At 40.1% G+C, this 25,675-nt stretch overlaps 1 protein-coding gene across 2 annotated transcripts in view; it reads right to left on the bottom strand.

The window, feature by feature from the left end:
• Positions 1-7,060: 7,060 nt before the first annotated feature.
• The window catches only part of BICD2 (BICD cargo adaptor 2), a 300,929-nt gene continuing 282,314 nt past the window's right edge, over positions 7,061-25,675 (bottom strand). Inside the window, exons 7-8 of one of the 2 annotated variants that reach the window (XM_078661607.1) lie at positions 12,556-12,766; positions 7,061-9,208 (exon numbers count right to left, since the gene is read on the bottom strand). In XM_078661607.1, coding sequence (XP_078517733.1) covers positions 9,203-9,208; positions 12,556-12,766 — 217 coding nt within the window. In that variant the 3' untranslated portion in view covers positions 7,061-9,202. Of the gene's footprint in view, positions 9,209-12,316; positions 12,767-25,675 lie in introns of those variants that run through there. The other variant, XM_078661606.1, reaches the window with a different exon arrangement.

Raw genomic sequence — 25,675 nt, 5'->3', positions numbered from 1 at the left:
AATTTGTTTAATTTTAACCCAGGGCAAGAACTATTGCTAAGTTGCTCTGAATTACGACAGGCATCTTCTTTTCTCTGTTTTCTCCACTGCATTTGTTCTGTCCGAAGCTTTACGATACGTTATTGTTGTGGTGCTATGTTCCGGACATCAGCAGCCGATTCTTGCATGTACATTCTGTACTACATTACAATTTCACTGTACTTAAGTTGCACATATTATAGGAAAGAAATGAAATAAAATATATAATTAACAGCCAATGACTTAAATAGGAATTTAATCGGCTACTTGCAATTCAGGGATCATATTTTTTCTCTTTTTCCGCTGAAAGTTCAGTGAGCATAGGATATTAAAATATAAAACAACCTTGAATATAAAAAAAGAATAAGAGAAGAACATTTGAGAAATATATGCTAAGTAAATAGTAAAAAGGGTATGGTTATGTCTTGGAAAATGGTCCCTTGGTAATGGATTTGTTATATTTAGCACTGGGTAAACATTAAGAGAAGATTACATTTATAGATATAAGAGTACACAGCTCACTGCTGAGAGATCTGTAAAGTGATTCCCAGTAGAGGCTAATGATTTACCTCATGTCTCGCTTAAAAGTAAAATAGACAGGACATACTTTCCCAATGCTGACACAGGTTTAAGAGAATACTTTGATCACTTGAGGATGATTATCATGGAGAATTATGAAGAAAACAGAAATTGGTAGACTTGTAAACAGGCTATGTTGTCAGGCAATGCTTGTCTGAAATGTAGACTAAAACACTGCAGCTGAAAAGTGAATACCGGTCCAAAGATTAGGGGGGTAGTAAAGGGACATTATGCAATACATACAGTTTGTGTTTGTACATTGACTGTATCTGCAAGAAGGACATTTTGAGGGAAAATAACCCACTGAGTCAGTGCAAGAATACAATCAGAGACCATAGAACATCCTAGATAATATGCTTTTCAACATAAGGAGGCAAACATAAAGGAAGATAGGAGACAATCACCTTGATCCATCACAATAACAGACTACCATTTTTCCAAGACTTGGCCCTAACAACACTATAAAAGAGGAACATGTTTAAACAGAATTTCTAATTTCAGGTTGATGAGATATAGTTGGTGCAATGCATGTGGTTTACAAAAGTTTTTAAGTTTGAAGAATGGTACAACAACATTGTCGACCTAGCAAAGAGCCTCAAATAATCAAGCCCTCATTGTGAAGGAACATCTAAAGGATGACTTAACTGGTGCTATTCTCCTCTCTTTAAATGGTGCAGACAGAAACCAAGGAGGTTTTGATTACAAGAACAGGAAGGGGATTGGGAGTGGTTGGTATGGGAGATGGTCAAAGCTACACCACAGAAAAAGGTTACTTATCATTATTCACAAATATTTTCAGGCAGCAAACAGAAAGCGGAAACCTTTTTCCTCTAGCAATAGCTCTCCAGCGTCGACATTTGAAGGCAAGCCACTGTGGCTGGGACAACACTGGAAGTGCATGTACTGGTCTATGCACAGCACAACTGGATCTGGTTTGCCAATCTGTATTTCAACTCAGTATATGTTTTCCCCTTTTTCTCCCAGACAAAGCAGATTTCTTTCACAATTGTATGCTTCGGCCTTCAATCCTAATCTTCACGTCTTCATCTTCATGCATGGAGATTAGGTGGTGCGAGTTAGAGGCTTTCATCTGGACAAGCCCATAAACTGAAAACTAAGTCGGTCTATGTGAGTCACTGGGACAAGTTTGTCTTTTGGTCCCTGGCTAATACCTTAGACCATTTCAAGGCTTGGACATATGAAGTCCTTCACCTTGCGCTTCTGTAGAGCCTGTCAGGGACTGCAGATCCTCTGGTGCCGAGCGATATGCTGAACGACTGTAAAGCGCTTCCGCTAGGCAGTCAGTATCGATTCTAGTAGAGCTTCGTTGAAAGGTAGAAGCAGATCCAGAGCCTCTGGAGACAACTGCAGAATTTTCTATAGAATGCTGGATTTGGGGTCTGAAGGCGGCAGGTGCAAATCAAGTGCCTCAGCTGCTTTAGGGTAAAAGGGTGTGAATGGAACAAACTTTTAAGAAGTATAGAGAATATCTCCCTTATGGGATGTATCAAGGTTAATGGCTTCTGGAGTTCTGAGCAAAGCCCAGCATCTGTATCATAAGGGTGGAGGCGGTTATCAGCCTCTGAAACATATTTCTCTATACACTTAAAAGGGGATGAGCAAGAGGCTGATTCTCAAATGAAGCTTCCACCTTCTCTCTAGCAACCTGAATGAACAGGAACAAACTGAGCAAATAAGAAGAGCTCCAGATCTGGGTAGATATTGTGGGGCAAACCAGGAACTGACACCAGCATGTATACAGGCTAGCTAGTGTCACTGCATGAACAGGCACATCTGTGACTTGAGGCGGGATCAAACTCAGCATGGAAGAAGAGCTTCGGGTTTGTGCAAGGATGGTGGGGAAATCCAACAAATGCCAGTATGAGCGGCGGTGATGTATATACACTAGTTATGTCATTTCCTGGCACATCTGCTACAGGAGTCACATAGAGTCATATTGAGTGATGTGGACAGTTATGGAGAGCTATTTCTATAAGAAATGTTTCTCGATCGAAACTGGTGCCTTGAAATATTCATAAGGAAGACGTACCAATGAAACCAAGGTTTTTCATGGCAATGAATGAGATAGATGATATAGACTGGAGAACTTTAAGAACCAAACAATACCTTCTGGCTAGCATTAAACAAGGACTTATCTAAAAGGAGATGGATCCTAGCAATTGGAGCTAACAGGCAACAAAGAGGACAGGAATGAGGTTTAAAAAGATGCAGCAGTTTGCCTTCGAAAATATACATATGCTTTAGGGAAGTGAACAATGTGCAAGCTGGAACATGGGGGAAAATGCCCTTACTCTGGAGTCATAATGTTTATAATGCATGTAGGCATGAGAAATGAGGGAAAGTGAGGGGGTAAAGGAAAAAGGTTTTACTAGTTGCGGTTGTTTTGTTCAGTGGGTGGATAATGTTAAAGGGGGATTAGGAGGCGAGGGGAGTGAGAGAGTGGTCGTCTTGATATCTTAATTCACACTATGCAAGCTGATACTTCAACACACTGACGTTGATTGTGTAGCGGTGAAACTCAAGAAATAAGGATGAGGATACACACAATGCTAAGGAAATCCAATGTGGATCGAGTGCTGCTACAAGAAACTCACCTTTTACAAAGGGATACTCATGGCAGCTCTCCTCATCACAAATAAAAGCTGCAGCTAAAGTTAAAACAAATAGTAAAAAGAACCTGAATCATAGAAATGCACTTGTCCATCTAAGAAAATCACTAATAAAGATGGCAGTTATGCGATAGTAAAAAGTACTCATAACACCGACATGCTTATGATCTACATGTAGGCCCCCCAATCATTGTTCAGAGGAACTCTTCTCCAAACGTCTGTGCAGCCATTCAGGATCTGGGGAGTGCATACTACTTCTGGGAGGGAACTTCAATCAAACTACAAACACGGTAGACAAAAGGTCAGTGGGTATGGCCGCACCCAAAAGAAATTGTCTGAGACAAGTCCCAGGACACATTAAGTAGGTAGGGCTTATGGAGCATTTAGGGGTTACAACACAAAGGTATCTCCTTCTTACATCGCATCCAATTAAGAAGGAGATATCTATGTGGTACAACAAGTTTTTGGATGCGGAAGATCGGGAAATTCCATCACAACTCTTAGTGTGGAATCCATCCCCCTTTGAACCCACTATAGATGCCCTTTACGAGCCTTCTCTGAAATTACTATATATATTTATCAAACCAGCAAGCCTAAAAAAGAACCACTTTTTTGTTATTGACAGACTTTACTACCAAAATAGCCAAGTTTGCCCTACTACCTATTCCTAAATGCCCTAGATGCATGATCACTATTTCCAACGATATTCACATCTTTTATGAGTGTCTCAAACTGAGAAACTTTTGGAAAAGGGTGGAAGACGCTATTTGTGGCATCTTTAAAGCGTGCATTGAAGTCAACTTCTCTCTAGTGTTTTTTGGTGATGATGGATTGTTTAGCCAGAATGCATCACAGCCACAACCTGGGTTGTTATTATATTTGGTGCTTCTGGCCCAGAGAGAGGTCTGCAAGAAGTGGAAAGACCCTCAATCCCCGAAGAGTGATGACTGGCTCAAAGCTGCTTTTGCCATGGCTCGCTTAGATCAGGATGGAGTAGTGGAAAGCTTGATTAACACTTGGCAGCCCCTTTTGAGTAGGGGTCGCAATTTGAGACTAATATAATCAGTCCTATGATTACACCAAGCTCTAACTAAATCTGGCTGGTCTGGGTGACCAAAGGAAGTGCGGTAAGCTGAAGGGTGCACAGATAGAAATATGGACTTTGTAAGATCCGCAGACGCTTATTGGTGAGATGAGGACAAAAAAATAAATAAAGGTAAGAGGGACTACACTTTTTACCCTCAGACTTTCCTATAACTGGTGCTAACTAGCTAACACATTGATCATCATTCTGAATCTGGAATACAAGTCATGCAGGAATACCACACTCCTGATTTCTTTCCTCTGTGAACATTGTGGCAGGAACAAATGGTGAAATGTGGATAAAGACCAGGAATAAGGGAAAATATTCTGAATCTGTGTGCAAACATAGATTCCCATGGTTATTCCCCACTCCAAGACCTCAAGGATGTAATGGTGTAGCAATAAGGGATCTGAGATTTACCACACACCATGGCATGAGGGATTCAATAACTATGGAACGCAGTCCCAGAAGGGGACGCCATCCTTGACATAGCCGATTTTTGATATATGTCTTGCGACATGACACTTTAAAGGGATATACAGCATGGACGGCCTACGCAACTAATCCTAACACCTAACATGGTTTTAGCTAGACTCTAGAAACAATCTGAGCTGCCAGCTCAAATAATGCTCTTCCTTAAAAATTGGGAGGCAAAGCTGATCCCGAGAATCACAGCTCATCTAAATAATGAAGTAACACATCTTTTCTTCATACACCCACTAGTCTTTAATATGGCTAAATAAAATAGGGAGGTAAGCATACTCTAATAATTAGGGCTCTCCACATCTTTGACTAGACTAATTTTACAATGAACTAATAAAGGGGAATCTGAAAAAAGCTAAGAAATGCTGTATCTAGTAGGATGCGACTGGATGTTTACTTGTGGGAGGCCCAGGAATCTAAAGACTAAGAGTCACTTAGGAGCGGGTTTGAAATTAACAGTAAATATTTTTGTATAACTGATCAATATTGGATAGGATAATAGGTATCTGTAGTTTTGTACGTGGATTGAAATTTACCTGATAATAAAACTGACTACTTTGTCAAAGTTTCCAAAACTAAATTACTTTGAAAGGGCATGAGGCCCAGATTGTTTATGTGGGTTGTTATGAGCTTGGGAATCTGGGTGCCACTTTCATGCCAATTTAGAAGTTGTGGGAGGGGTGGACTCACTAGCCAATGAGACTAGAAATCCCATGGGGCATACCTGTCACAATCCAGTCTATTTGTATTTGAGGAATTAACAAATAAACAACGTTTACATTTAGAAATTGATGGTATAAAACAATGTGTCCCAATATTTTAAAGGTAGATTTTTCTTAATTATGCTAAGGGTATTTTAGAGCCTTTCCTGAATTCAGAATTGTATCCAGTTGTTTAAAATGTACAACTTTTTTATGTTCATCTAACAGGCTTCAAACCCATTTCACTACAATAAAGCATGCCCAACTCCTTAAACAATGAGAAATTTAGCACCCGGTATCCAAGAAATGATATATCATGAAGTTATTTAATTCTAACTCTATTGTTTGGAAGCATAGTAAGAGTGGTTAGTAAATTCATTAGAAAGAAAACTAGTTCACACTTTTCTATTTTGATTTAAGGTAGAAAGTCAGTAAAAAAAATTCTGTTTTTAATTTAGAACCTACTCTAAGTGGCCTTGGCAGACCCTTTTGTTTTGTGGGCCTGAGAAGAAAAAAATACATTTAAAAACGACAAGATCTTCCCTCTGGGCTCTGTAAAATGGCTAACCCGGGGGACCTTAAAAGACAACACTTCTCAAGATATTCTGTTGCTGTATTGACTGCTTTTATTAAGCAAATTGGCTGAAAGTGTAAATTCCAGTGATGCCACTTACATACTAATTCATGATTTTAAATTGTCCAATATCTTACATGTTTTTCACAAAATCTTGGTAAATCATATCAATCATAAAACGACCACCATTTATGAGTGATTGAAATGCTGGTACTACAACGTCAATATTAAGCAAGGTTAACATCAAATATCTTGCACTTTATTCTTTGAGTGCTGCAAATAGATTTATCAAGTCTAACTTATATTCTGAAACTGAGCTGTACAACACAATGCATAATTTGTAACAAGGTCTGCACAATGTGTCTCAATCTGCTGCAGAAATTGAGATTCCCTATCATTCCAGGGATCTTGGTCATATATTGTAAAATTATTGGCTATGGTACACAAATTTGAATATACATTCAACATTTAAGTCTTCAAACCACCAAATACATGGCACATACCTTCAGTCCTATTAGCACCATGTAACACCGTACTGGAGAAGAACATGCTCTCCCACCTAAATTTATTATTCACACCATTAAGGTATCTGAATGCAAATGAACAGTCCCCTACAAAGACATTATATGTGGCATCAGACCTGTTGTGTATGTCACTCTTCTGAAAGATTTCTGATGCCATTTGAAAAGTCAACAGAAGGTAAAGGTATTAAATTATGCTTATGTGGCTTGTTACCTTTCACATTGTCCAATACCTTACCCGATGATTTTAAATACAAATGAAGAGTTTATTAAAGATATCAGATGTCTTCAAATTTTCAAACTCATCTCTGGACTATGGGTAGATGTTACATACCTAGATCTGTCAATCTCACACGTACTGGCATGCACTACGAGCATCAAAGCTTATCTTGATAAGCTCTTTGATAATTATTTTTCTTGTGCAGGCACAGTCTGATGTGAAAGCTCCAAGGCAAATAATAGAGAATATGCATTGTCTTTAATTTTTTTATTGAATTTGCCAAAGTCAGTACCTTTACACAGCCAAACATTTTCCCAACACAATTTTGTATTAATCTGCAGTTAATACATTTCTTTCTTTGTGCCTCAGAAAGCTGTCAATTTTGAATCGCTAATTGTCCGTTTATTTCATTTTAAGGGCAGTCGCTGCTCACTTTCTGTGTAAAGGTTACTTTGCAAGAGTACATGCATATGACATTAAATGGAGACCAATTCGCCACTAAAAGTAATGCACATAAAACTTAATACAGTACTTTTTTTTAAACATCATTTCAAATAAATACCCACGTACAGATGAAATACATGTTTATGTAACAATATTTCTTATGAATCAATACTGCAAATAAAAATATAAAAGTTCCCACACTAGGAAGTATAATGTGCTTCTTCCAGCAAACAGAAATCTTTAATTCCCATAAACATGAACAATAATACAATTTGCAACTTTTCTTTTTACAAAAAAAAGTATATTTTTGCGAAGTACCAATTGAATCACTCCTAGCTTCAACAAACAACACCAGAACAATTAGGCACAGCTTGTTGATGCTCACTTCTGTTTCTGTTTCCTGAAATAACAAACATTAGGTATAACATGCAAGAGAAGATATTGTCTTATTTTTCACATTTGCCAACAATACTATGGTTAATCTGTGACCGCCACCGTACAAAGCTAATATCAATATTAATATTGCCAATACAACTTCTGTACTGCAACCACAAATGTGTTAATACGTCTTGCGTTTGTTCGTTACAAGTCCAAAGCTATTCGATTTGGTTCCCAACATGTTTTCATTGTTTCTTTGAACCTTGAATCTGCAATGATATGCAGTTAAAGTATCATTGACCAACAGAATTGTTTACAATTTCTTGAATATATATCTATATCTATATATTAAGACTATCCCATTAAAAATGTGCTAAAGGGGAGTTCTCTTTGCACTTATTGCTCCTCACTGATTTATTTTCATCAAGTTCCAAAACAGCTTTTTAATTTATCATAAACTAAGCTATTCTGGATTACTCCCGTCAAATTATTAAAGGCACTACTGGCAATAATTAAGAACAAAAAAGGTGCAGAAATAGACCACCCTATGATTGACAACTTCAGAATTTTCCTTTTCTAAATGCACCACAATTTGGCACAGCAAACAAAGAAATAATGAAACAATTCCAATTTGGAATTTAACTTTTTCAGTTGTACAAAATTCTGTTAATCAATAATGCTTTGTAATTTCCTAAAACCCAGGAATTCTGGCATTTGTAGGTAATACTACGTAGTGAATATTTTTTCAAGTGCCCGTTATTGTTTAAACCAGAGCAAAGTCAAGTTTTCTTCTTGTTACATTGAACTATTCCTAAGAATAATAATACATTATGAAAAACCCCAGAATTTGAATACCCTGGATTTCTTAATGAACATGGCAGTTAAAATCAGTAATATTAAACATAAAACTTAACAATGTGTGATGAAAACAAAAAATATATATAGCTGCTGAAGCACAGCATATGTATGTTCTTAGCAGAGCCCTGGGTTGTGTTTATTCATGTCAGAAACACAGACCAAAGCAAAAAAAAAAAAAAAGGGTATTTGGCCTGCTGATACTGAAACCAACAAGCAAAAACCCTGCTCCCAAAATGGAGACCATTAGCATAAAATCACTGCATTTTATAAAACATGTCTACATAAAGATTTATAGAAGCCAACATAAAATATCAAAATATCAAAAGTGCACAGGTTTAATGATCAGATAAAAAACAATGAATATCTGAAATAAAATAAGAAAATCCCTTCCCACTTTCCCATCTGAGTGTTCCTAGTGGATCAGAAACAAACACTGATAACTACAATTGAAGTAGGTTTCTTCAGCACTTGCAAGGTTTCTTCCTGAAGCAGCACTTATTGGCAAAGCCTTGTTTTCGAAATATGAAAAAATAAGTTTTTTGAAGTAGTGGTAGGTTATACGTGGCAAAGGCTGTAAATTTTGCGTATTTTAGTGGTTTCCACGCTTATGTGGGTCATACTACCACTATATACCTTAAACTGGATGGGATAATAAACAAAGCTGCAAAGCAACTCAACGCACTTGATGGATAGTCCACGTCCAGGAACTAATCTACAGCTGAAAAATGGAAAATAAAATGTAATTAGAAAACAAATGATTATTATTCTCTGTCTTACAAAGTCATAATTTCAAGACCGATTTAGCAGGAAAAGCTCCATCGCAGCTTAGAAATCAGGCAACTGTTAGTTTCCAAAAGTAGATCAGAGATCTGTTCAAGCCTGTTTGCACAATGCAAGCATAAACCAAAAGTTTGCAATAGCATTACCAGTAAGTGGCAGATGCAGGAAGGAAAGACTCTTTACAAGTACTGAACAAAGCTTTGCTAGTCAAGCTTGAGAGGTGATGACAGGTATTTAAAAGAGAAAATCAGTGAAGCTTTAGGTTCTCCAGAGACATGCAGGTCAGTATATCATGCAGACAGACAGCAGATATCATTTCTAGAGGAGGATCCGCTTGCAGAGGTAGCTGATGGCGTAAAAAAAGAAGTCCATGCTGTAATCCAAACTTTGCCAGTAAAAGTATTGGCAGACCACCATGCAGTGGAAGCACATGCATGGCAGCTCAAGAAAGCCCCAAATCACTTTCACGTATGACAATTAAGAGAATGTGTAGATAAAAATAAAAAGAATCTACATTTTGTAACGTTATTCTCGTCCTAATTTACATTGTTATATAGTAACTCAATACAGATTTTCTAATAACATGTTCATCTAATTAGGTTAATTGAGCTATGGTAGTATACCAAAGGTTTGCTATATATTGTGTGGTTAGGCTTAAACCAATTTTATAGTAACCACCGCTATACACCAGTAAGATTTGCCAAAACTCTGGGAGAACTTATGAGTGGCCAATAAATGCACCTCTTTTTCTGATGTTTCCCGAGTCAGTATTTGAAAACATCACTCCAGGGAAAGATTCGTTTGAATGTAACCATTAGCTTCTTAACTTGGAGCAACAATTTAGCAATTCATTGTGTAAAAAAATGTGTTACGACTGCAATTTGACAAATTGTACCTCTCTTACAAGGCATTCATCAATTGCCTGCAATGTGTCTATAAGAATAATGAAGGCTTTCTTTGAAGGATTGTGCATCAACAAGAGAAAAAAGGTTGAAACAATTGTTAAAAGGAGTTAAACTTCTAACACTGTTAACCCTTCTTTATAGTAACATTAAAGCTCAAGCTTCAGGAGAATAGAGTATTGACCACAAGTGAAGCAGTAATCGATACACTCGGATCTGCTTTTCCAACTGCATTGTTCAGGTTTCTTTTCAACTTTGAGAAAAACTCATAATAAGAATGCCTGATGGTTGCTGGTATTCAGATTAAGCGTTAGAATGGACCTAGAAAATCCATTCCGTTTTTTTTTTTTAGAGCAGACACGTCAAGAAAGAAAATGTAACTATTTACCCTACATTTACGCAATATATGTGTTTAACTAGACAAACACATTTAAAATAATTTGCAATGTCTTACTGTCCCAACTAAATTTGGTTTACTCTTGCTGGAATTAGCATTGCAGAGCATCCATGTGACTAAATCACAGAAAAAGCAAGAGCTGTGTGTGCTCTATTACTGCCTGATGTCGTTGTGACTTCTCCTATCCACTTTCAGGCAGAGCGGTGAGATTCAAAGATCAAGCTGCTAACAAACTACCAGCGAAGACGGGAGGCACCCACAGTGGGATTATTAGAATGGCTTTTGAAAAACATTGTCACTATTCGCAGATGAAACAGCGCTATCTTGCATCCATTTGATTCATACTATAAGCATACAAAATTACTTTGAGTATAAAACAAGCAGGGCTTTACATTAAAATATAGTTTGGCTTTAGGCACTTTAAAGTCACAGTTATGAAAAAATGTGCCTTATTGTGCTCAACATTTCTTTTCCACAATTTGTAAAGCAACATTTTCTTTAACCAAATCGCCTTTCCACATATACAGGCACCAATTAGAATATATATTATTCAGTGTTGACAACACTGAAATTAAATAGTTGAAAGACCTTTCAAGAGTCCAGAAGCAGTCACATTTAGAATAATACTCTAACCTACTTCCACAATTCTTAGAAGTAAGCTGGACTGGCTGGATGATTTTATGTGCCTATAATGTAGAGCCCTGCAAAACATGTGCTTGCATAAGTTAATGTAATATTCTCAATTGTCTGTTAAGCACTGGAACACTATCATCGCTAATACTGAGAACTGCATTGAGATTTTGACAACACTGCACAATTCGGATACACAAATCTCAGTCCCTCGGATAAGCTTCTTCAATATTTTCAATTTTCCGCAGAGGTTATTCAATTTGTCCTAACACTTAGAACAGATGTGTATTGAATAAGTCTCTAGTTACCCTTTCCTCTTTATTAAGCACAAGAAATGGCAACAAATTAATTAGCGGGCCATCTTATTTTGTTTTCAATGTTTATATAGTGCCCCACTGCTCAAAATATCAAAGCCATTCTTGTGCAAAATCTTTAATATTAAGGAAAGTTTGTACACTGGCAGGATTACAAGATTTTGTTTCCCTGCAATTGTTTATTGAACAGATTATTCCTTTAATTAAAGACACAGAGGAGTTACCCAATTATTATTTTTTTATCTGGAAGCTCATATCGCTTTCTGCATTCAAAGAGATAGATCGCACACATATTTGTAATGAATATGTATTTTTTAAGCTTATCCTTATGTTCAACATGAGATTTGTTCTCCAAATTGTATTGTTAGCAATAGCTTTGGGACTTTAAGTAGTGACATTGCAGAGAAATCTAACAGAGGCTCCATTGGACATATGTACAGTACATTTGGTTTTGTGTTTGAACATGTTCTGCATGTACATGTTATACATCTACTTTTATGAGTTGCATTTCACCACTTCTCAATTCACAGTGCCCACCATTTGTTGAAAAGGGAATCACAAATCTGAATTTAGTTACAAGCCTAAATCGATGGATTACACTTGTGCTATACAGATTAGACTTTTTAATAATCATATAGTAGATCTGGTCAAGACACCACCTCTAGAATTTTAAATGTTTGACATGTAACAATTCAAGAGCAACAAAGCTTAGATGTTAATGGTGGGAGTAATTAATTGAGTTCCCATCCACTATTAACCTCTCAAAAACATGTTGATATATACAGGCAGGTGTTAGTTACAGCTCAAGCCGGAATAATAGAGGTTGCATTATTTGGTATAGCAAGAAACCTGACAAGTCAACTCACTGCAACTACATAGACAGTGGGGCTTTACACTGACTAAGCATAAAAGTTAGATGTGTAACATGATTTTTTTCTGGCATTTCCTAGTCACAATAGATCTTATACTTCTCGCTGCAGAACACCGGGTTTTGGAGAACAGACCCCTCGGTCCTGTCCGCACAGGACCGGATATGACTTACGCTGGGGTTACTGGTCTTGGCTTTGGACGCAGACTTTGTGCGCGCCCTTTTCGCCTGCTCGTGGTCAAGCTCCAGATGCTCCAGTCGTTGGGTGAGGGCAAGCTTCTGTTGGATGGCCATGCGCAGTAAAGAGTTCAGGGTCTTCTTCTCATCTTCTGCGGCCGCCAGCTGTCGCTGCATTTCATCCAGCTGTGTGACGTATTCATCACACCTGCAATTAAAAGTGACATGATTAGAAGGCTTACTCTGAATGGACGAATGGGGGCTTTGCATCAGACAACACTTAACATAAGGGCTTAAACACCAATAGGTCTTTGTTCTGAATACCAGCAGTCTGGCAATTTGTATTACTAATTTAGCAGAAAGTGCTGTAACAAACATTTGCATTCTAACTGTAATATATCAAATGTGCCAAGCTTTTGTTTATTATTTTTGTATAAAATATAGTTAAAAACCTATAAGGTGATTATATATTTTTGATTATTTTTATGGGTCATTCGACGAGCAGTTAGCCTTTTTGTGATTAGAAACTGGTTTATATGCCCAATTAGCAACCATGTATCTTCCTATACACTTGCATGTCTTTCTAACAGCGTCAATCAGCTGGAAATCAAGTAGTGGCTTTTCAGACGCTACAGTCACAAGTCAGAAAAGCAGTGTAGATCTTTGCCTATTGATTGGAGCAAATGATCTCGAGTAAGTCGATTCCTCATTGGGGACATCAGACAGATTGTGTTCAGTCATAAAAACTGGACCTATCGGGATCACATAGGCCTAGCCCTTCTTCTGTTCTGCGCTGTTACTTTGGTCAATGGGCAAGTTAGAAAAGGTATGTCAGAGATTGGATGACTGTCGACACTGGGGCAGACTGTTCATGGAGAGCAATGGCTGTTCCACTCCACCAGTTGCACATGTTGCTTTCAGTATTACACAAGAACCATATGGGCCTATTGCACACGCACTCTATTGAAACTACATATCATAAATTGGATTTGCAAATGTGACCAAACAGCATGGAAAAACAACAGCAATGGAGCAGGGTCTAAGGCCTTAACTTGTACATCAAATATTACCAATTGAATGCACTTGTTCTAAAAACATATTTACTACTTAAAGGTAGCTTTAGATGGTCCTCCACAAAGTGGAAAAATGCCCTGACTCTCTGGTCGGTGGTGGATGAACACAAAAAAAGTTCACAATAGAGTAAACCCTGTGCTAGGTCGTTTCTGCAATATGCTAGCCACTGCTTTAAGACTTTGTTCAGCGCAAGAACTATATGTGAAACAGAAAATCATCAAAACCTTATGATCTGAGCATTAAAACATCTCTCTGCTCAATATATCTGAAGGCCAAGTGCAAATTCAATCGCCTTAATGTTGTCGTAACAATCACACGGAACAGACGCCTTGCACACAGGGCACTGGCAGCAGAATCATGTTGCTTTCTCCTTTCAGGGTGCCTACAGTTCATGGTCAGGCTAACTATTTATAAAGTCGTTCTGTGTCTAGTGACGCTAAACTACCCATAGAGAATTTAAGTGGGCTAAGAGTTATTTTACCAGAGATGTATTGAACAGAAACTAAGTGTTCAGTAATAAATTCACTACTGTAGCATACTTTCTATATACGATTGTCTGATCTTTTGAGAAGACTCTTAGAAAGGTTAAGATGATTAATAAAGGTGAGTAAAGAAAAACACTTAAAATCCGAGGCAGTGCCGTGAACGTAAGATGAAAAAAGAGTAGGGAAACATTTGTTTCAATTAAAAAACACCAAAGGCTTACTCCCTACCAGAACAAAAAATATGCATATTTCTCACTACAATAGTAACGTATTTTTAGAGTAGCTCTTTATATCGTACTTCTGCAAGTTGTATATGCTGTAAATAACAGGTGCTTCTATTTACTGTTCAGTTAAATGGTCCTTAACTCACCAACCTCTGGAGGTTGGGTGGCCCAGTTGACCTTTTGGGGGTTTGTACTTGTGTCCTGCTGATCCCAGGCCAGCATTAGCTCAATGGACCATGTTGATTGAAGGAGTGTCAACATGTCTCTTGCTCTGCTAAATAACATATCTATGTTTAACAATTAACTATTTTTTACATTGGGCCCTGAAACCAGATTGACCTAAAAAAGGCCAATGTGAGGACATCAGCTCATTTAACTATGTGCATCAATAACATGGGGCATGATGTATCCTACCAGGGCAAATAAATAAACAACATGGCAGCCACGAGCCATGAAATTCAAAGGAAGAGTCAATGAGAAGCGAGAAAACACTACATACCCACCATTAAAGAAAGCAATGTCCTTTTCTGAAATGCCCATTATGAATCAAGGCTAAAGCCTTCCGTTGCCAGACTTAAAAGTAAACAATTGACGCACTAAAAGGAAATTTGGCTCCAACAAATTTGGGAGATTAGGCAGTAGCAGGATTAAAATTCTAATGAAAAAACCTACAGGTGCTCATTTAGGAATATTAGTGCTGAAACACCGGCAATCGCTCTACCTTGAATGTGCTGCATTTGTTTTAAAATTCTATTGAAATAAAACAAAAAGACACTAATCATGTTCTTGAAAGATTAAAAGCCTGTCGTTTCCCCCATCTACTCGACTGACAGGGTGCTGCAGCACCATGACACCTCTGATACAGGGATTTGCATAAGGAGTGTATGAGATTATGACTGTACTTGAAAACTTCCCCACTTTAACCATGAAGAAAGTGGTACTAAGAAGTCGTAGGCAAGGGAACAGTTTATGTTGTGGCAACCAGTTTCACATCTGCCTGCCATCTGCACAATGAAATGAAATTGCCTTTCCGCATGCACGATGTGCACACGAGCATTTCCGGAACACGAAACTCAGCAGCAACAGCTGAGGCAATGGTTTTAAAAATGTTTCAGTGGAAACTGTACGTAATGTTCAGTGGTGTATGGGTGCGTGGCTCGTATTTTAACCCCTTGGCCGCGGCGGTAATTCCGCCACGGCGCATGGGGACAGGGGAGCCGCGCGGCGCCACCATGCTCGTGACGGAACCACTCCGTCACGAGCCGCGGTGGCGCTGTGCTTGTGACGGAATGGTTCCGTCACGGCCCCGCCCGCTCAATGCAATGCTCAGCGCAGGCGCGGCGCGGCGACCGGGCCTAGACGGAACCATTCCGTCACCAGCACAGCCCCACCGTGGCTCGTGAGGGAATGGTTCCGTCACGGGCACGCAAGGGGTTAATGGCTTGGTACATACAACTAAGCAGACCAGCCAGTAATGGGCCACATAGTACCCAAAGTCTTCCAGCGTCACCATCAATCCCTGGGACCAGTGATCCCGTTGGGCGGTGGTTGGAATCGCAATTATGAATGGAGGCAGTGCTGAGGCAGGCACCGCCGTCGGGATTACGAAATCGGTTGCAGGGTCTATTCAACCACCCGAGGTAAAATGATCCTGCAGTTGCTCCCCACATATAAAGAGTCCACGCTCCGGAATATCCCTCTGCCTTACTTGAGTCTGGAAAAATACTTCATAGTTTCAAAATAGGATTGGAAAGACATCTCTGTCCCCCCACATGTAGTCTTACTGGTAGAGACTCAGAGTAGGTTCTAAATGAACCCTATATATACACGATACAACTTTAATCGATCGCTACAGACTACTGCCCTAAACTGACACATTTCACGTTGACGTTCTATCTTTAGCGACATTATATTATGGCCTCTTCAGTGGAACATCTGTTCATCATTTACATTCCCTGGCACCTGTCAAGAAGATTGCAGAAAAGACTGACTGACTGACAGCTATTCCAGCTCTCTCTCCACTCCGCAGGTACTTTTCATTGTATTGTATTGTAGCATTTCTATAGTGCTTTCCTACCGCTTGTCAAGGGCCCAAAGTGCTTTTCATACAGACTAGCTAGCGGGTGACTGCTAAAGCTGAAGATGAGCCGGAGAAGAGTATTGGTAGAGTTTCAGATTTCAGGTCAATGTGCAGTTTGATGAAAAACTATAAATGAAATGTTCATGTGAAGGTACCAAACACAACTAGTTCAACTATTTGCTGTCAAGTCAAATGTTGTAATTGAAGAAAAGAAATTAGCTAAATTCGTTTTTTAGGACCGGGTAAGTGATTAGGCCGGGGGTACCTTTCTTTTCAAGTTATGTAAGGCAAAAAAGTAGAAGAATTCAAAAACATTATTAATGGGACGCTGTGATATCTCAACAGAACCAGATACAGTCTAAGGGCCTGATTACGATGTCTGTCGGACATCGGACAGCTACCAAAAGGCCATCCGTGGCAGTCCAACCGACCGACAACCCTTCGGTCCGACTGCAGGATTACAATCCAGGCAGTCGGACCCTAAAGGTTTACGGGGAAGACCATCGCCTCTGACAGGATCAGGATCCGGTCATAGTGGAACGCAATCCCGAATGGGGCAGTGCAGAGGCAGGCACCGCTGTCAAGATAACAAAATCTCTTTCTGACAACCTTTTCACGTTAGAAAGGCTGCCATAAAAAGTTTGTCGGAAATGGATTTTTGGGACCCCAAACAGGGCATCCTTCCATTGTGGCCCACTGTAAAGTGACCCAGGGGGCATGTGCCCTCCCGTATCTCAAAGCACTTTGTGCCATGCACCACACTTTTCCTGGGCCGGAGCAAAAGCTGCCGTGTGAAGGAGCACTTTGCGACTGCCAGCTTGGCGGTTGCATCATAATGCCGCAGTCGGACTGCCAACTGCTTGTCCTGCCCATCGTTATCGCCTGTCTGAAGCAGTGCTGCCGGTTAGACTGATCCCGACCCGTTTGGATTTATTAGAGACTGCTAAAACAAATGATTGAAGCGTCCCGAGGTCTAAATCCACGATATTGCCGCTGTGAATAAGATTAAATCACTCTCTCGATACACCTAGTTTTTTGATATCACGAGGACTTCGCTCTCCAAGCCCATACTGCCATAGCCAGAGTGTTTTTATCGTTCAGTTACGATCGCACATCTCCTGTGAAGGTCCACGTTGTCCCTGGTCATCAATCTGAGGACTGGTTCCACGGTACCACCAGGTATCACTTCTGGTTTTCCAAATTCTCCTTCGTAAACTTCCAATCTGGCAACTGTCTCTCCCCCGATTACAATACAGCTCTAGCAGTGTAGAATTGACATCAGTCCTGAGGATGGTCTCGATAACTTTGATTTAGGAGACCGAAACGTCGACATTCATCTCATCCCTGCATTGTTTGAGTCATTTAGTTTTGGGATAGATGTTCTTTTAGGTTTTGCTGTGCCATTTATTAGTTTATCAATATTTATGTACCTGCATTTCCTTTCCTGCTCTTTTTGAATTATTGCTGATCTAAGAACTTTTTGATAAAATTCATTTTTTTATATACACCTTTGTGTTCTGTTGTTTATATGTTGTGTATGTGTTAAGATTTGTTAAATGTGATTCAACAATTTATTCTTTGTTTTAATTACTTATGAGGATAATTGATTTCTCCTCCTAAATGAAGTTCTATCAATGAATGATTTCTAATTCAAATCACATCCCTTGAAGGCAACTTTACCCCTCCATCGTTATCGCCATCAGTGGTCTGACCGACCGCCATCTTGGTAAGGCCCTTAGTGAGCCCTTCTCTCACCAACAGTAAGGCCATCCACTGTGACCCTCGTAGGGAAGGAGTGCAGCTCTATTTCCTTGACCTCTGAGGTTGATGCACCTGTAACAGGAGTCCACCTCCATCTCTGTGGCATAGGTGTCAGAAGTGCTTTTTGTGCCTGAACTAACAACTATTAACCACCCACTTTTCCTGGTGATAGTACTTGGTTTCCGTTTATTCAATCATTTACAGTTTCCATTTTGCAGGTTTTGTCTGGTGAAACCAAGCCAGCCCCTTACTTCAGAAACAAAATGCCCATTTACTGGAAGTTTGGACCAGTCAGTTCAGTGAAATCATTTAATTAAATTAAGCAAATGGCCCCACAGCAGCAGAAATCTCTGGTGACAAGTGCACTCAATAAGAATAACATCATATAACATAAGAGGGCACTGGAGTGACATGTGGCATGCTTATCACATCAAATCAGGATTCTTTTGCAAGCACTTTTGAATACAGGCCAGGACTGCAAACCTGGGAAACGCTTCATGAGCAGGGACCACTAACCCCCCTGCAAGCGTCATGGGTCTATGCTGGTCCATGCACTGGTTCAGGAACCTGAAAACCAGGTCTGCAGACACCATAGGGTTATGGCGCGTGCCCTGGGCTGTTGGTCATAGCCACATAGGTTAGTGAACCATACTAGAAGAAAACAAAAAAAGAGGGGCTAGCCGAAGAGGACTGGATACCCGCCGTGGGTTGGACGCTTATCTCCAGGCCCTGTGGTTAACGACCCTTGCACCCAGTCAAATGCCATGCTCCGCAGGGGTCGACTGCCTGTGGCAGGCTGGATGCAGGACCTGGATATAGGCCAGGCCTTACGGCCAACCCCTGCTGTACACGGCCTCCAGCCATGCACACTGTGGGATGGCAGGATGCAGCAGTTTAGGAACAGGGCCTGACTTAAGACCAAATCCGGCATTCAAAATCTGCTGAGGATGCCCTTCAGACATGCGCATTTGGGGTTCTCCATTTGCGTCAAGTTGGAATACTGTTGGATGTGGCATATGATCAAAAACGTAAAAACATTATTTGAAAAAAAACAATGGTTAAAGTGAAATTATGGTTAGCTTTACTTGTAACGCCTAAGGTAGGCTTAGAAACTCAGAAATTCAACCAGTAAAAAACAGTACATACATAGTGTTATGGGTAATGTATGCCAAGCTCTTGCAAAATATTTGTTCAGTTAACTTTTACATGTGGCATACAGAGCTTTTTTTATATATTTGTTCTGCTGGTGTTCTCATAGCACCTTTACCATTCTTTTGCATAACCAATGATCATGATTATGTATGCTTTCCGGGTTTTTATCCTGTTCTTGCATATAACTGTGGTTTGTATCCCAGCAGGCTCGGCAAACCTGAAGGAAGTGGTTAAAGAAGGTAAAGGGTTGGCATACAGTGAGCTTCTTACAAGCAGCATCCAGTGGCAGAGCGGAAAGAGCATCACTGGCCTTGACCTGCTATTTTTGTTGCTTTAACCTGCTTACCGCAGCGTTAATTTCGCCACAGTGCGGGGCGGTCTATTGTGTGGGCGAGGCCGCGTCGGTCAACGGATGTGCGCAGCACTAACAAGGTAGTGCACGTGACGGCCGTTGGCCGGCGGCAGCAACGAAATGGTTAAACCCAATGACATCATTTTACGGTCTGGGTTTCTTTTGGTCATCTTTACAGAATGGAATCATTTCTTTTACAAAGTTGAGAGTCAAAAAAAGAGATTACAGCTCTCATGTCAGGATATTTGCAATTACAACAACAGAAATAAGAAATACACCTCATGTACATTCTGAGGTCAATATGGGAGTCACAAATTGTTATATCATTTGAGTGGAGTAGACACACTGCAGCGTACAAATCAATGATCAGTCCTCCACTCAAATTCACAGCATAGGATAAATCACCTAATGTAACTGAATGAGCCTGCTCAATTAGAGAGAATTTTTTTTTTTATTGTTACCCAATCAATGCGATGCATAGCGATAGGCATTTAGAAATGTATGTTTACTGCACTCTGAACTGCTTTGGGAAACAGCAATTCACATTTTAGTTTCAACAAAAGTTGAAAATCTGAGCCCTTAGAACTAATTTTGTTTTTATGAGAGGTGGGTGACAAATTCTGCCTCACCGGCAGAATTTGCAGAGTTGTGCCCACTCCACGTTTTCTGCTTAGAGTGCAGAGTTCTGGCAAAACTCCACCAACCGCCACGTGGCGGGGTTTTGTCACGCACACGGCCTGCCAACACTAAGTTGGCGAGCAAGAAGTTGCACCCCTTAGCGCGATGTTCGGGTGCTAGAACGCCTCCCAGCGAGATTTCTCAATGTGTGCAACCGTGGCAGGTCGAGTATGTTTGGGTTGAGAGCTGCCGCTCAAGTACAAAATCTACTCGAGCAGCAGGAAGAAGAAGCATCCTCTGGCACGCCGCATGGTGCCACTCACTCTGATTTTACAGCGTAGAACAAGCTCATGGTGCTAAAAATCAGCGCAAGCAGCACAACGTGCAGAATTTTGCTTGCTCGTTGAACTCTGTGGAATCTCGCGGAGTTTTTATATAACTGCAGAATTCCATGGGGTAAAACTCCCCTTTTTTATGTTGAATACTGAGGTAACAAACGCATTTTTCAAGTTTTTATTTGTTGGTATGAATGCAGAAACTTCATGGAAAACAGAATGCGCATGGATGAACTTGGCAGGCTTTTGAATGCGTTTTAGGTTTTATTTTAATTTCGATTGAAAATATTTGCCAGGAAATGTCCAACAGTGAGCCACATGGCCTGAGGCATGCCCTGCTCCTCTTCAAAAGAGGCATTTCAAGATAGCTCTGGGTGTTTTCAACCTATGGCCATGTCCTTTCCTGTTTTCAACTCTTGCTGGAATCTAAACAAAATATTGTGCAGCTATGCTTTATTCTGTATGGACTATTTTTTACAGAACAGCAGGATGTCCCACGAAAACAATATCATGCTGGTCGAAAGAGATTGAAAAAACATTAAATGTTGCCTTTAGGTTGTAACTATATTTGCTTCTGAATCGCCTGTTCAGAGCATGGAGTAAAGCTCGTATACAACTACAAAGTTACATTTACTATAAGCATGAGGTATGACGTATTTGAGAGTTATCTTTGAAGATATATTAAGTGAATGTCAATGTCATGTTTCATTTGTAATACATTAAACATTGCACCACAACAAAGGTGATAATCGGGAAGAGAAGCATTGGGAGCCCTGGTATGGAAAAGGCAGATGTGGCTGATCCACTTATGGACTGAAAACACGATTCAAGGGAATAGGCTAAGACAGCAAAGGCCAGAACCTCCACTAGAGGGTGCCACAACCTGAACAAGCCAGCTGAAGAGAAGCAGTGCTGTCTACTGCTGTTTATTTTAGACAGCCCCAACTGGGATGTGCATCACAGCACTTTTAATATTATCGACCCAAGCCGTGACTTCATTCTAGGGCGGCCCTGCCTGTCTCCAGCCTGTGCCCCTGGTACCCATGTGCATATACTTTCTTACAAGAGCTTTCAGCCATCTCTCTACACCCATTAGCCTGTTACTGTGTTGATCTAATTTATACCCCACTCACTACAGCTTAGAGAATGGGACAATGGGTGTGCTTTAATAAACAAAAAAAGATATTTGTGGTGTACATTTTTTTTTTGGTTCATGGGGGTGCAGCAGCTTCCCTGACATAGTTTTACAAAAATAAAGCGAGCATTTACAAGCCAAAATGCTAGCAGATCATGCCAGACATACTGATTTTGCCAATGCTTGTCCTGGAAATGTCACTGGGAAGAACACTTCCTTCGCACACACAACCTACAGAGACGAACTTGCTTTCAGTTCTCACTCGCATAATGAAATAGGGGCTGGCTTAAACAGTCTGGAAACTGAAGGGGTGTTAGTGAGAACAGCATCTTGAGACAGTAGCAGTGTCAGAAACACTCTATATGAGTAGCAGTCATTTAATGAGTAACAAGGAAAAGAAACAACTGCATGGTATGACTAATGTATATACATGTGTGTACATCTGTGTGATATTTATGATGATTACAGACAAGTGCCTCTAATTATATTTAGTACATTTGCAGGTGTGCAAACTGCAAAATGCCCTGGGAGTAGCCGTGATTCAGGAGAGAAGCCTGGAGTGAGCCACGAAGCCCTTCCCTCCCTCAACAATGGCAATAAATAGAATATTACAAGAAGCTGCTCTGCCTATATGGATTATGCCACGCCTTTCCTTCATGTGCAGTAGTTATAACAAACAAACAAAGGTATCTAATCAAGTCCAGAAGAGAAGGGATTAAGCAGTGAGGTGAGATTAAGCCACATTAACTCAGTTATGGTGTATGGCCCCAGTTGTGTTCTTTTGTCGGCTGAGACTAGAATGGAAACTGTGAGGCAATCCACTGTTTTCTCAAGTCCTTTACAGCGTGATGTGGAAATAAAGAGGGGTTTGAACTTCGTACTCTAGTAATAAATGTGAACAAGTGTGTTTATTGGTACACTTCTTTCAAATAACACTTGTTATTTGGTCATTTTTATAGTCACTGGATTGTCTTTCCTTCTTAAAGTCTTTATTTCGACATATACATCATAAAAGACAAATATATTAAAAGGGCGTGAACATTCCATCATTTCACTGGATTGTCATAAATCCTAATCTTATGGTGATGTACACTTGTTGTAAAGCGATCTGTACCATGTCGTGCAGGTCTGGTAAATAATTATTATTCTACGCAGTAGTGCTCATGTGTCATTCCAGGGTTTCCTTAATACCAACAAGTACTGTCTTTAGCGATCATCATTATAAGGAAATGAGGCAGCATGTCATTAAAATAATATAACCACTCCCTCCTAATCCCCTTCATACTATTGCTGGCTTCTTCGACAGGAGGGTTTAATACTAAGATACTGCATTGAGACAACATGTTGCACCTACGGAGCCAAAATCGAACCAGTCGGGCAATAAAATTGTTCTCGCTGAAAGATATCCACTGCACTGAGAGACACTGATAGGGCTGCCTCTTGCAAAGGATAACTATTTATATTCCGTGCACACCACTAGGTGTATCATCAATCAACGCAACAGTTCTCACTTTAAAGAACACTGAGGGATGAAAGGATTAGTCCTCCCTGCCTGGTCTTGAACCTGTGTCTGCAGATCTTTGGGCAGGTGTTAAGGAAACTGAGCTCCCTTAGTGGCCAAGAAGAAGATTAACAGGAAGAAATACAGTTACTGATGACCAAATTGGAACTCAATGACACATTGTCAAGGAGTACGTAACAAAGTCAAAAAAGCCCAAATCAGAGATCTATTTACTTCTTTAATTTTTGGAGCGGGGTGGGGGGGTAATATAATGAGGTGCATCCTCAATATGGTAACTACAGAAGGCTGTCAGTCGCTAGAAAAGTCTATACTTCCAAGAGTGTGGAAAGTGGAGCCATATCAATAAGTGAGAACCTTCTCCAATAAACTTTAGTCACAACCCTTTTTCTGCATCTAACAGGGCTGAAGTGGTAGCATTGGGAACCATCTGTAGAATGATTCTGAAATAGGTACCATACGAAGGAAAACAAACAGACTGAGGCATACTGGTAATGCACATAGGAAATTGTAACAATAGCCCCATGGGGCACTGTTCTGGGCAGAGAAGGGAAATTACGTGTTTGGATATTATACTGAATAAAGCATTTCCTAGTGATGTAGAAACATCATCTGCAGACTTGTCAAAAATTGATAAGCTTATAATAATTAGTAAAGTAACAAATACACAACTGTTCTTTATGAGCATTAGCATAACAAAACTAAAGGGTTCACACAACTCACCCGTGCTTTACGTAACGTCTCTTGTCTTTACCCTGGGTTCTATTACACTAATTAAAATAGCCTGTCCAATATATAGAATTGTTTGCCAAAATATTACTTTCTTTACTGATGCTGAGGAACCAGTGATGTACACAAAAATGTATCTGTACAATGTGTCTTGTCTAGCTTTTTCCCTGTCAAGGTAAGAGGAGCAATGGCCCTTCAAGAGGCACTGCAGCTAAATAAAATAATTCCCTCCCCAACATGCGTGATGGAGAAATGACCTGCCAGTACACTGCCAGATGTCCCAAAAAGAAAAAATAGAACTTTAAAATCTTGGTAAAGATAGCCTTGAGGCGATCTTGTGACCAGAAATGCAGGTGATGCCAGGACCAGACAGGCAAGGAAAAAGTGTAAACCCCACCTTCTTCTGCTAGCTCACTCCAAGGCCAGACTGGGATAAGTTCCTCTTGCTTAGAGGTTCATTCAGATGGGGAACATTAGGACTGAGCCAAAGAGTAAAATGGGTGAAAATAACAATAGTGCTCGGTTAGGACCACATCTCATTAGAGGTTGGTGTACAAATTATGGTAGTTCAAGATCTTGTAGTATCCATCAGCTTTTAGTTTATGGCAATGGCCCACACAAGACAACTTCCAAGGGATGATAAAATGGAGAAACAAGTGCATATCTGTTGTCCTCACTTTATTTCCCATACTTACAAAAAGGCGATAATCTGCTGCAAAAGCACAAAGTACCCAGAGAGAGTAATACCTACACGAGGGTCTTTTGACACCTGATTCTACTTCATGACTGTAAATAGCCCCAAAGGGACCTGGTCTAGTTAGAGGCATGCCGCAACTACTGGGTGCAAATCATGCACTGAATTTTTGTGACCAGCCTGTAATTTTACAATACACTTTATATAGTGACAGGCCTCGCTGCCAAATGCTTGTTCGCAGGGTGTCACAAAAGGACTTGTCTAAAGATTATTAAGTATGAAGGTTCCAATTTGTGACCCCTCTATGATCAGCAGGTGCGGCCGGTACAGGTAAGAGCGGTAGGGCGTGTGCGGGGCGGGACAACGACAGACGACGGTAAAGGGAAAATAAAACAAATAATACTGCGGCAAGCGAAAGATAAGTGGTTTTATTTATTTATTTATTTATTTTCCCTATCCCGTCGTATGTTGACTTCTCTCCACACCACCGCTCTTACCTGTACCGGCCGTGCCTGACTATCACTGCATTTGCTTTCCCAAACTGAAACCATTTTTTTAGCAACTTGTATCTATTAAAGGGACAGGTGCTGCCATGGCCCAGTACGGAGGGACATTTAACCTTATTAATGGTGACCTTTTGCACTTCTGAAAATGTTCCACGTCCATCAGATAACACCAGATGAAATTAAATGTATATATAAATAGCCGGTATCGGAGGTGTCTAAATGTCTCAGGAAGGGGTGGATCAAACAGATTTAGTCAGACAAAGACTTTATTTCCGAAAATAACACGAATGCAGTATAGCATGCATAGCATTACCATATACTTAAAGTAATATTGTGCTTCCACTCTTTCATGCAGATCTATCTTTAGCAACATCCACGCTCCTCGCCAGTGGAAATCATTCGGAATAGAGATGTTCAAGCAAGGTGCATCCCTTCTGCCTATACTGTGCAACT

This window comes from Lissotriton helveticus, chromosome 9, assembly GCF_964261635.1.
Source record: "Lissotriton helveticus chromosome 9, aLisHel1.1, whole genome shotgun sequence".
NCBI lineage: Eukaryota > Metazoa > Chordata > Amphibia > Caudata > Salamandridae > Lissotriton > Lissotriton helveticus.
The sequence above is the reverse complement of the archived record's forward strand: the minus strand, read 5'-3'. Positions and strand labels throughout refer to the sequence as shown.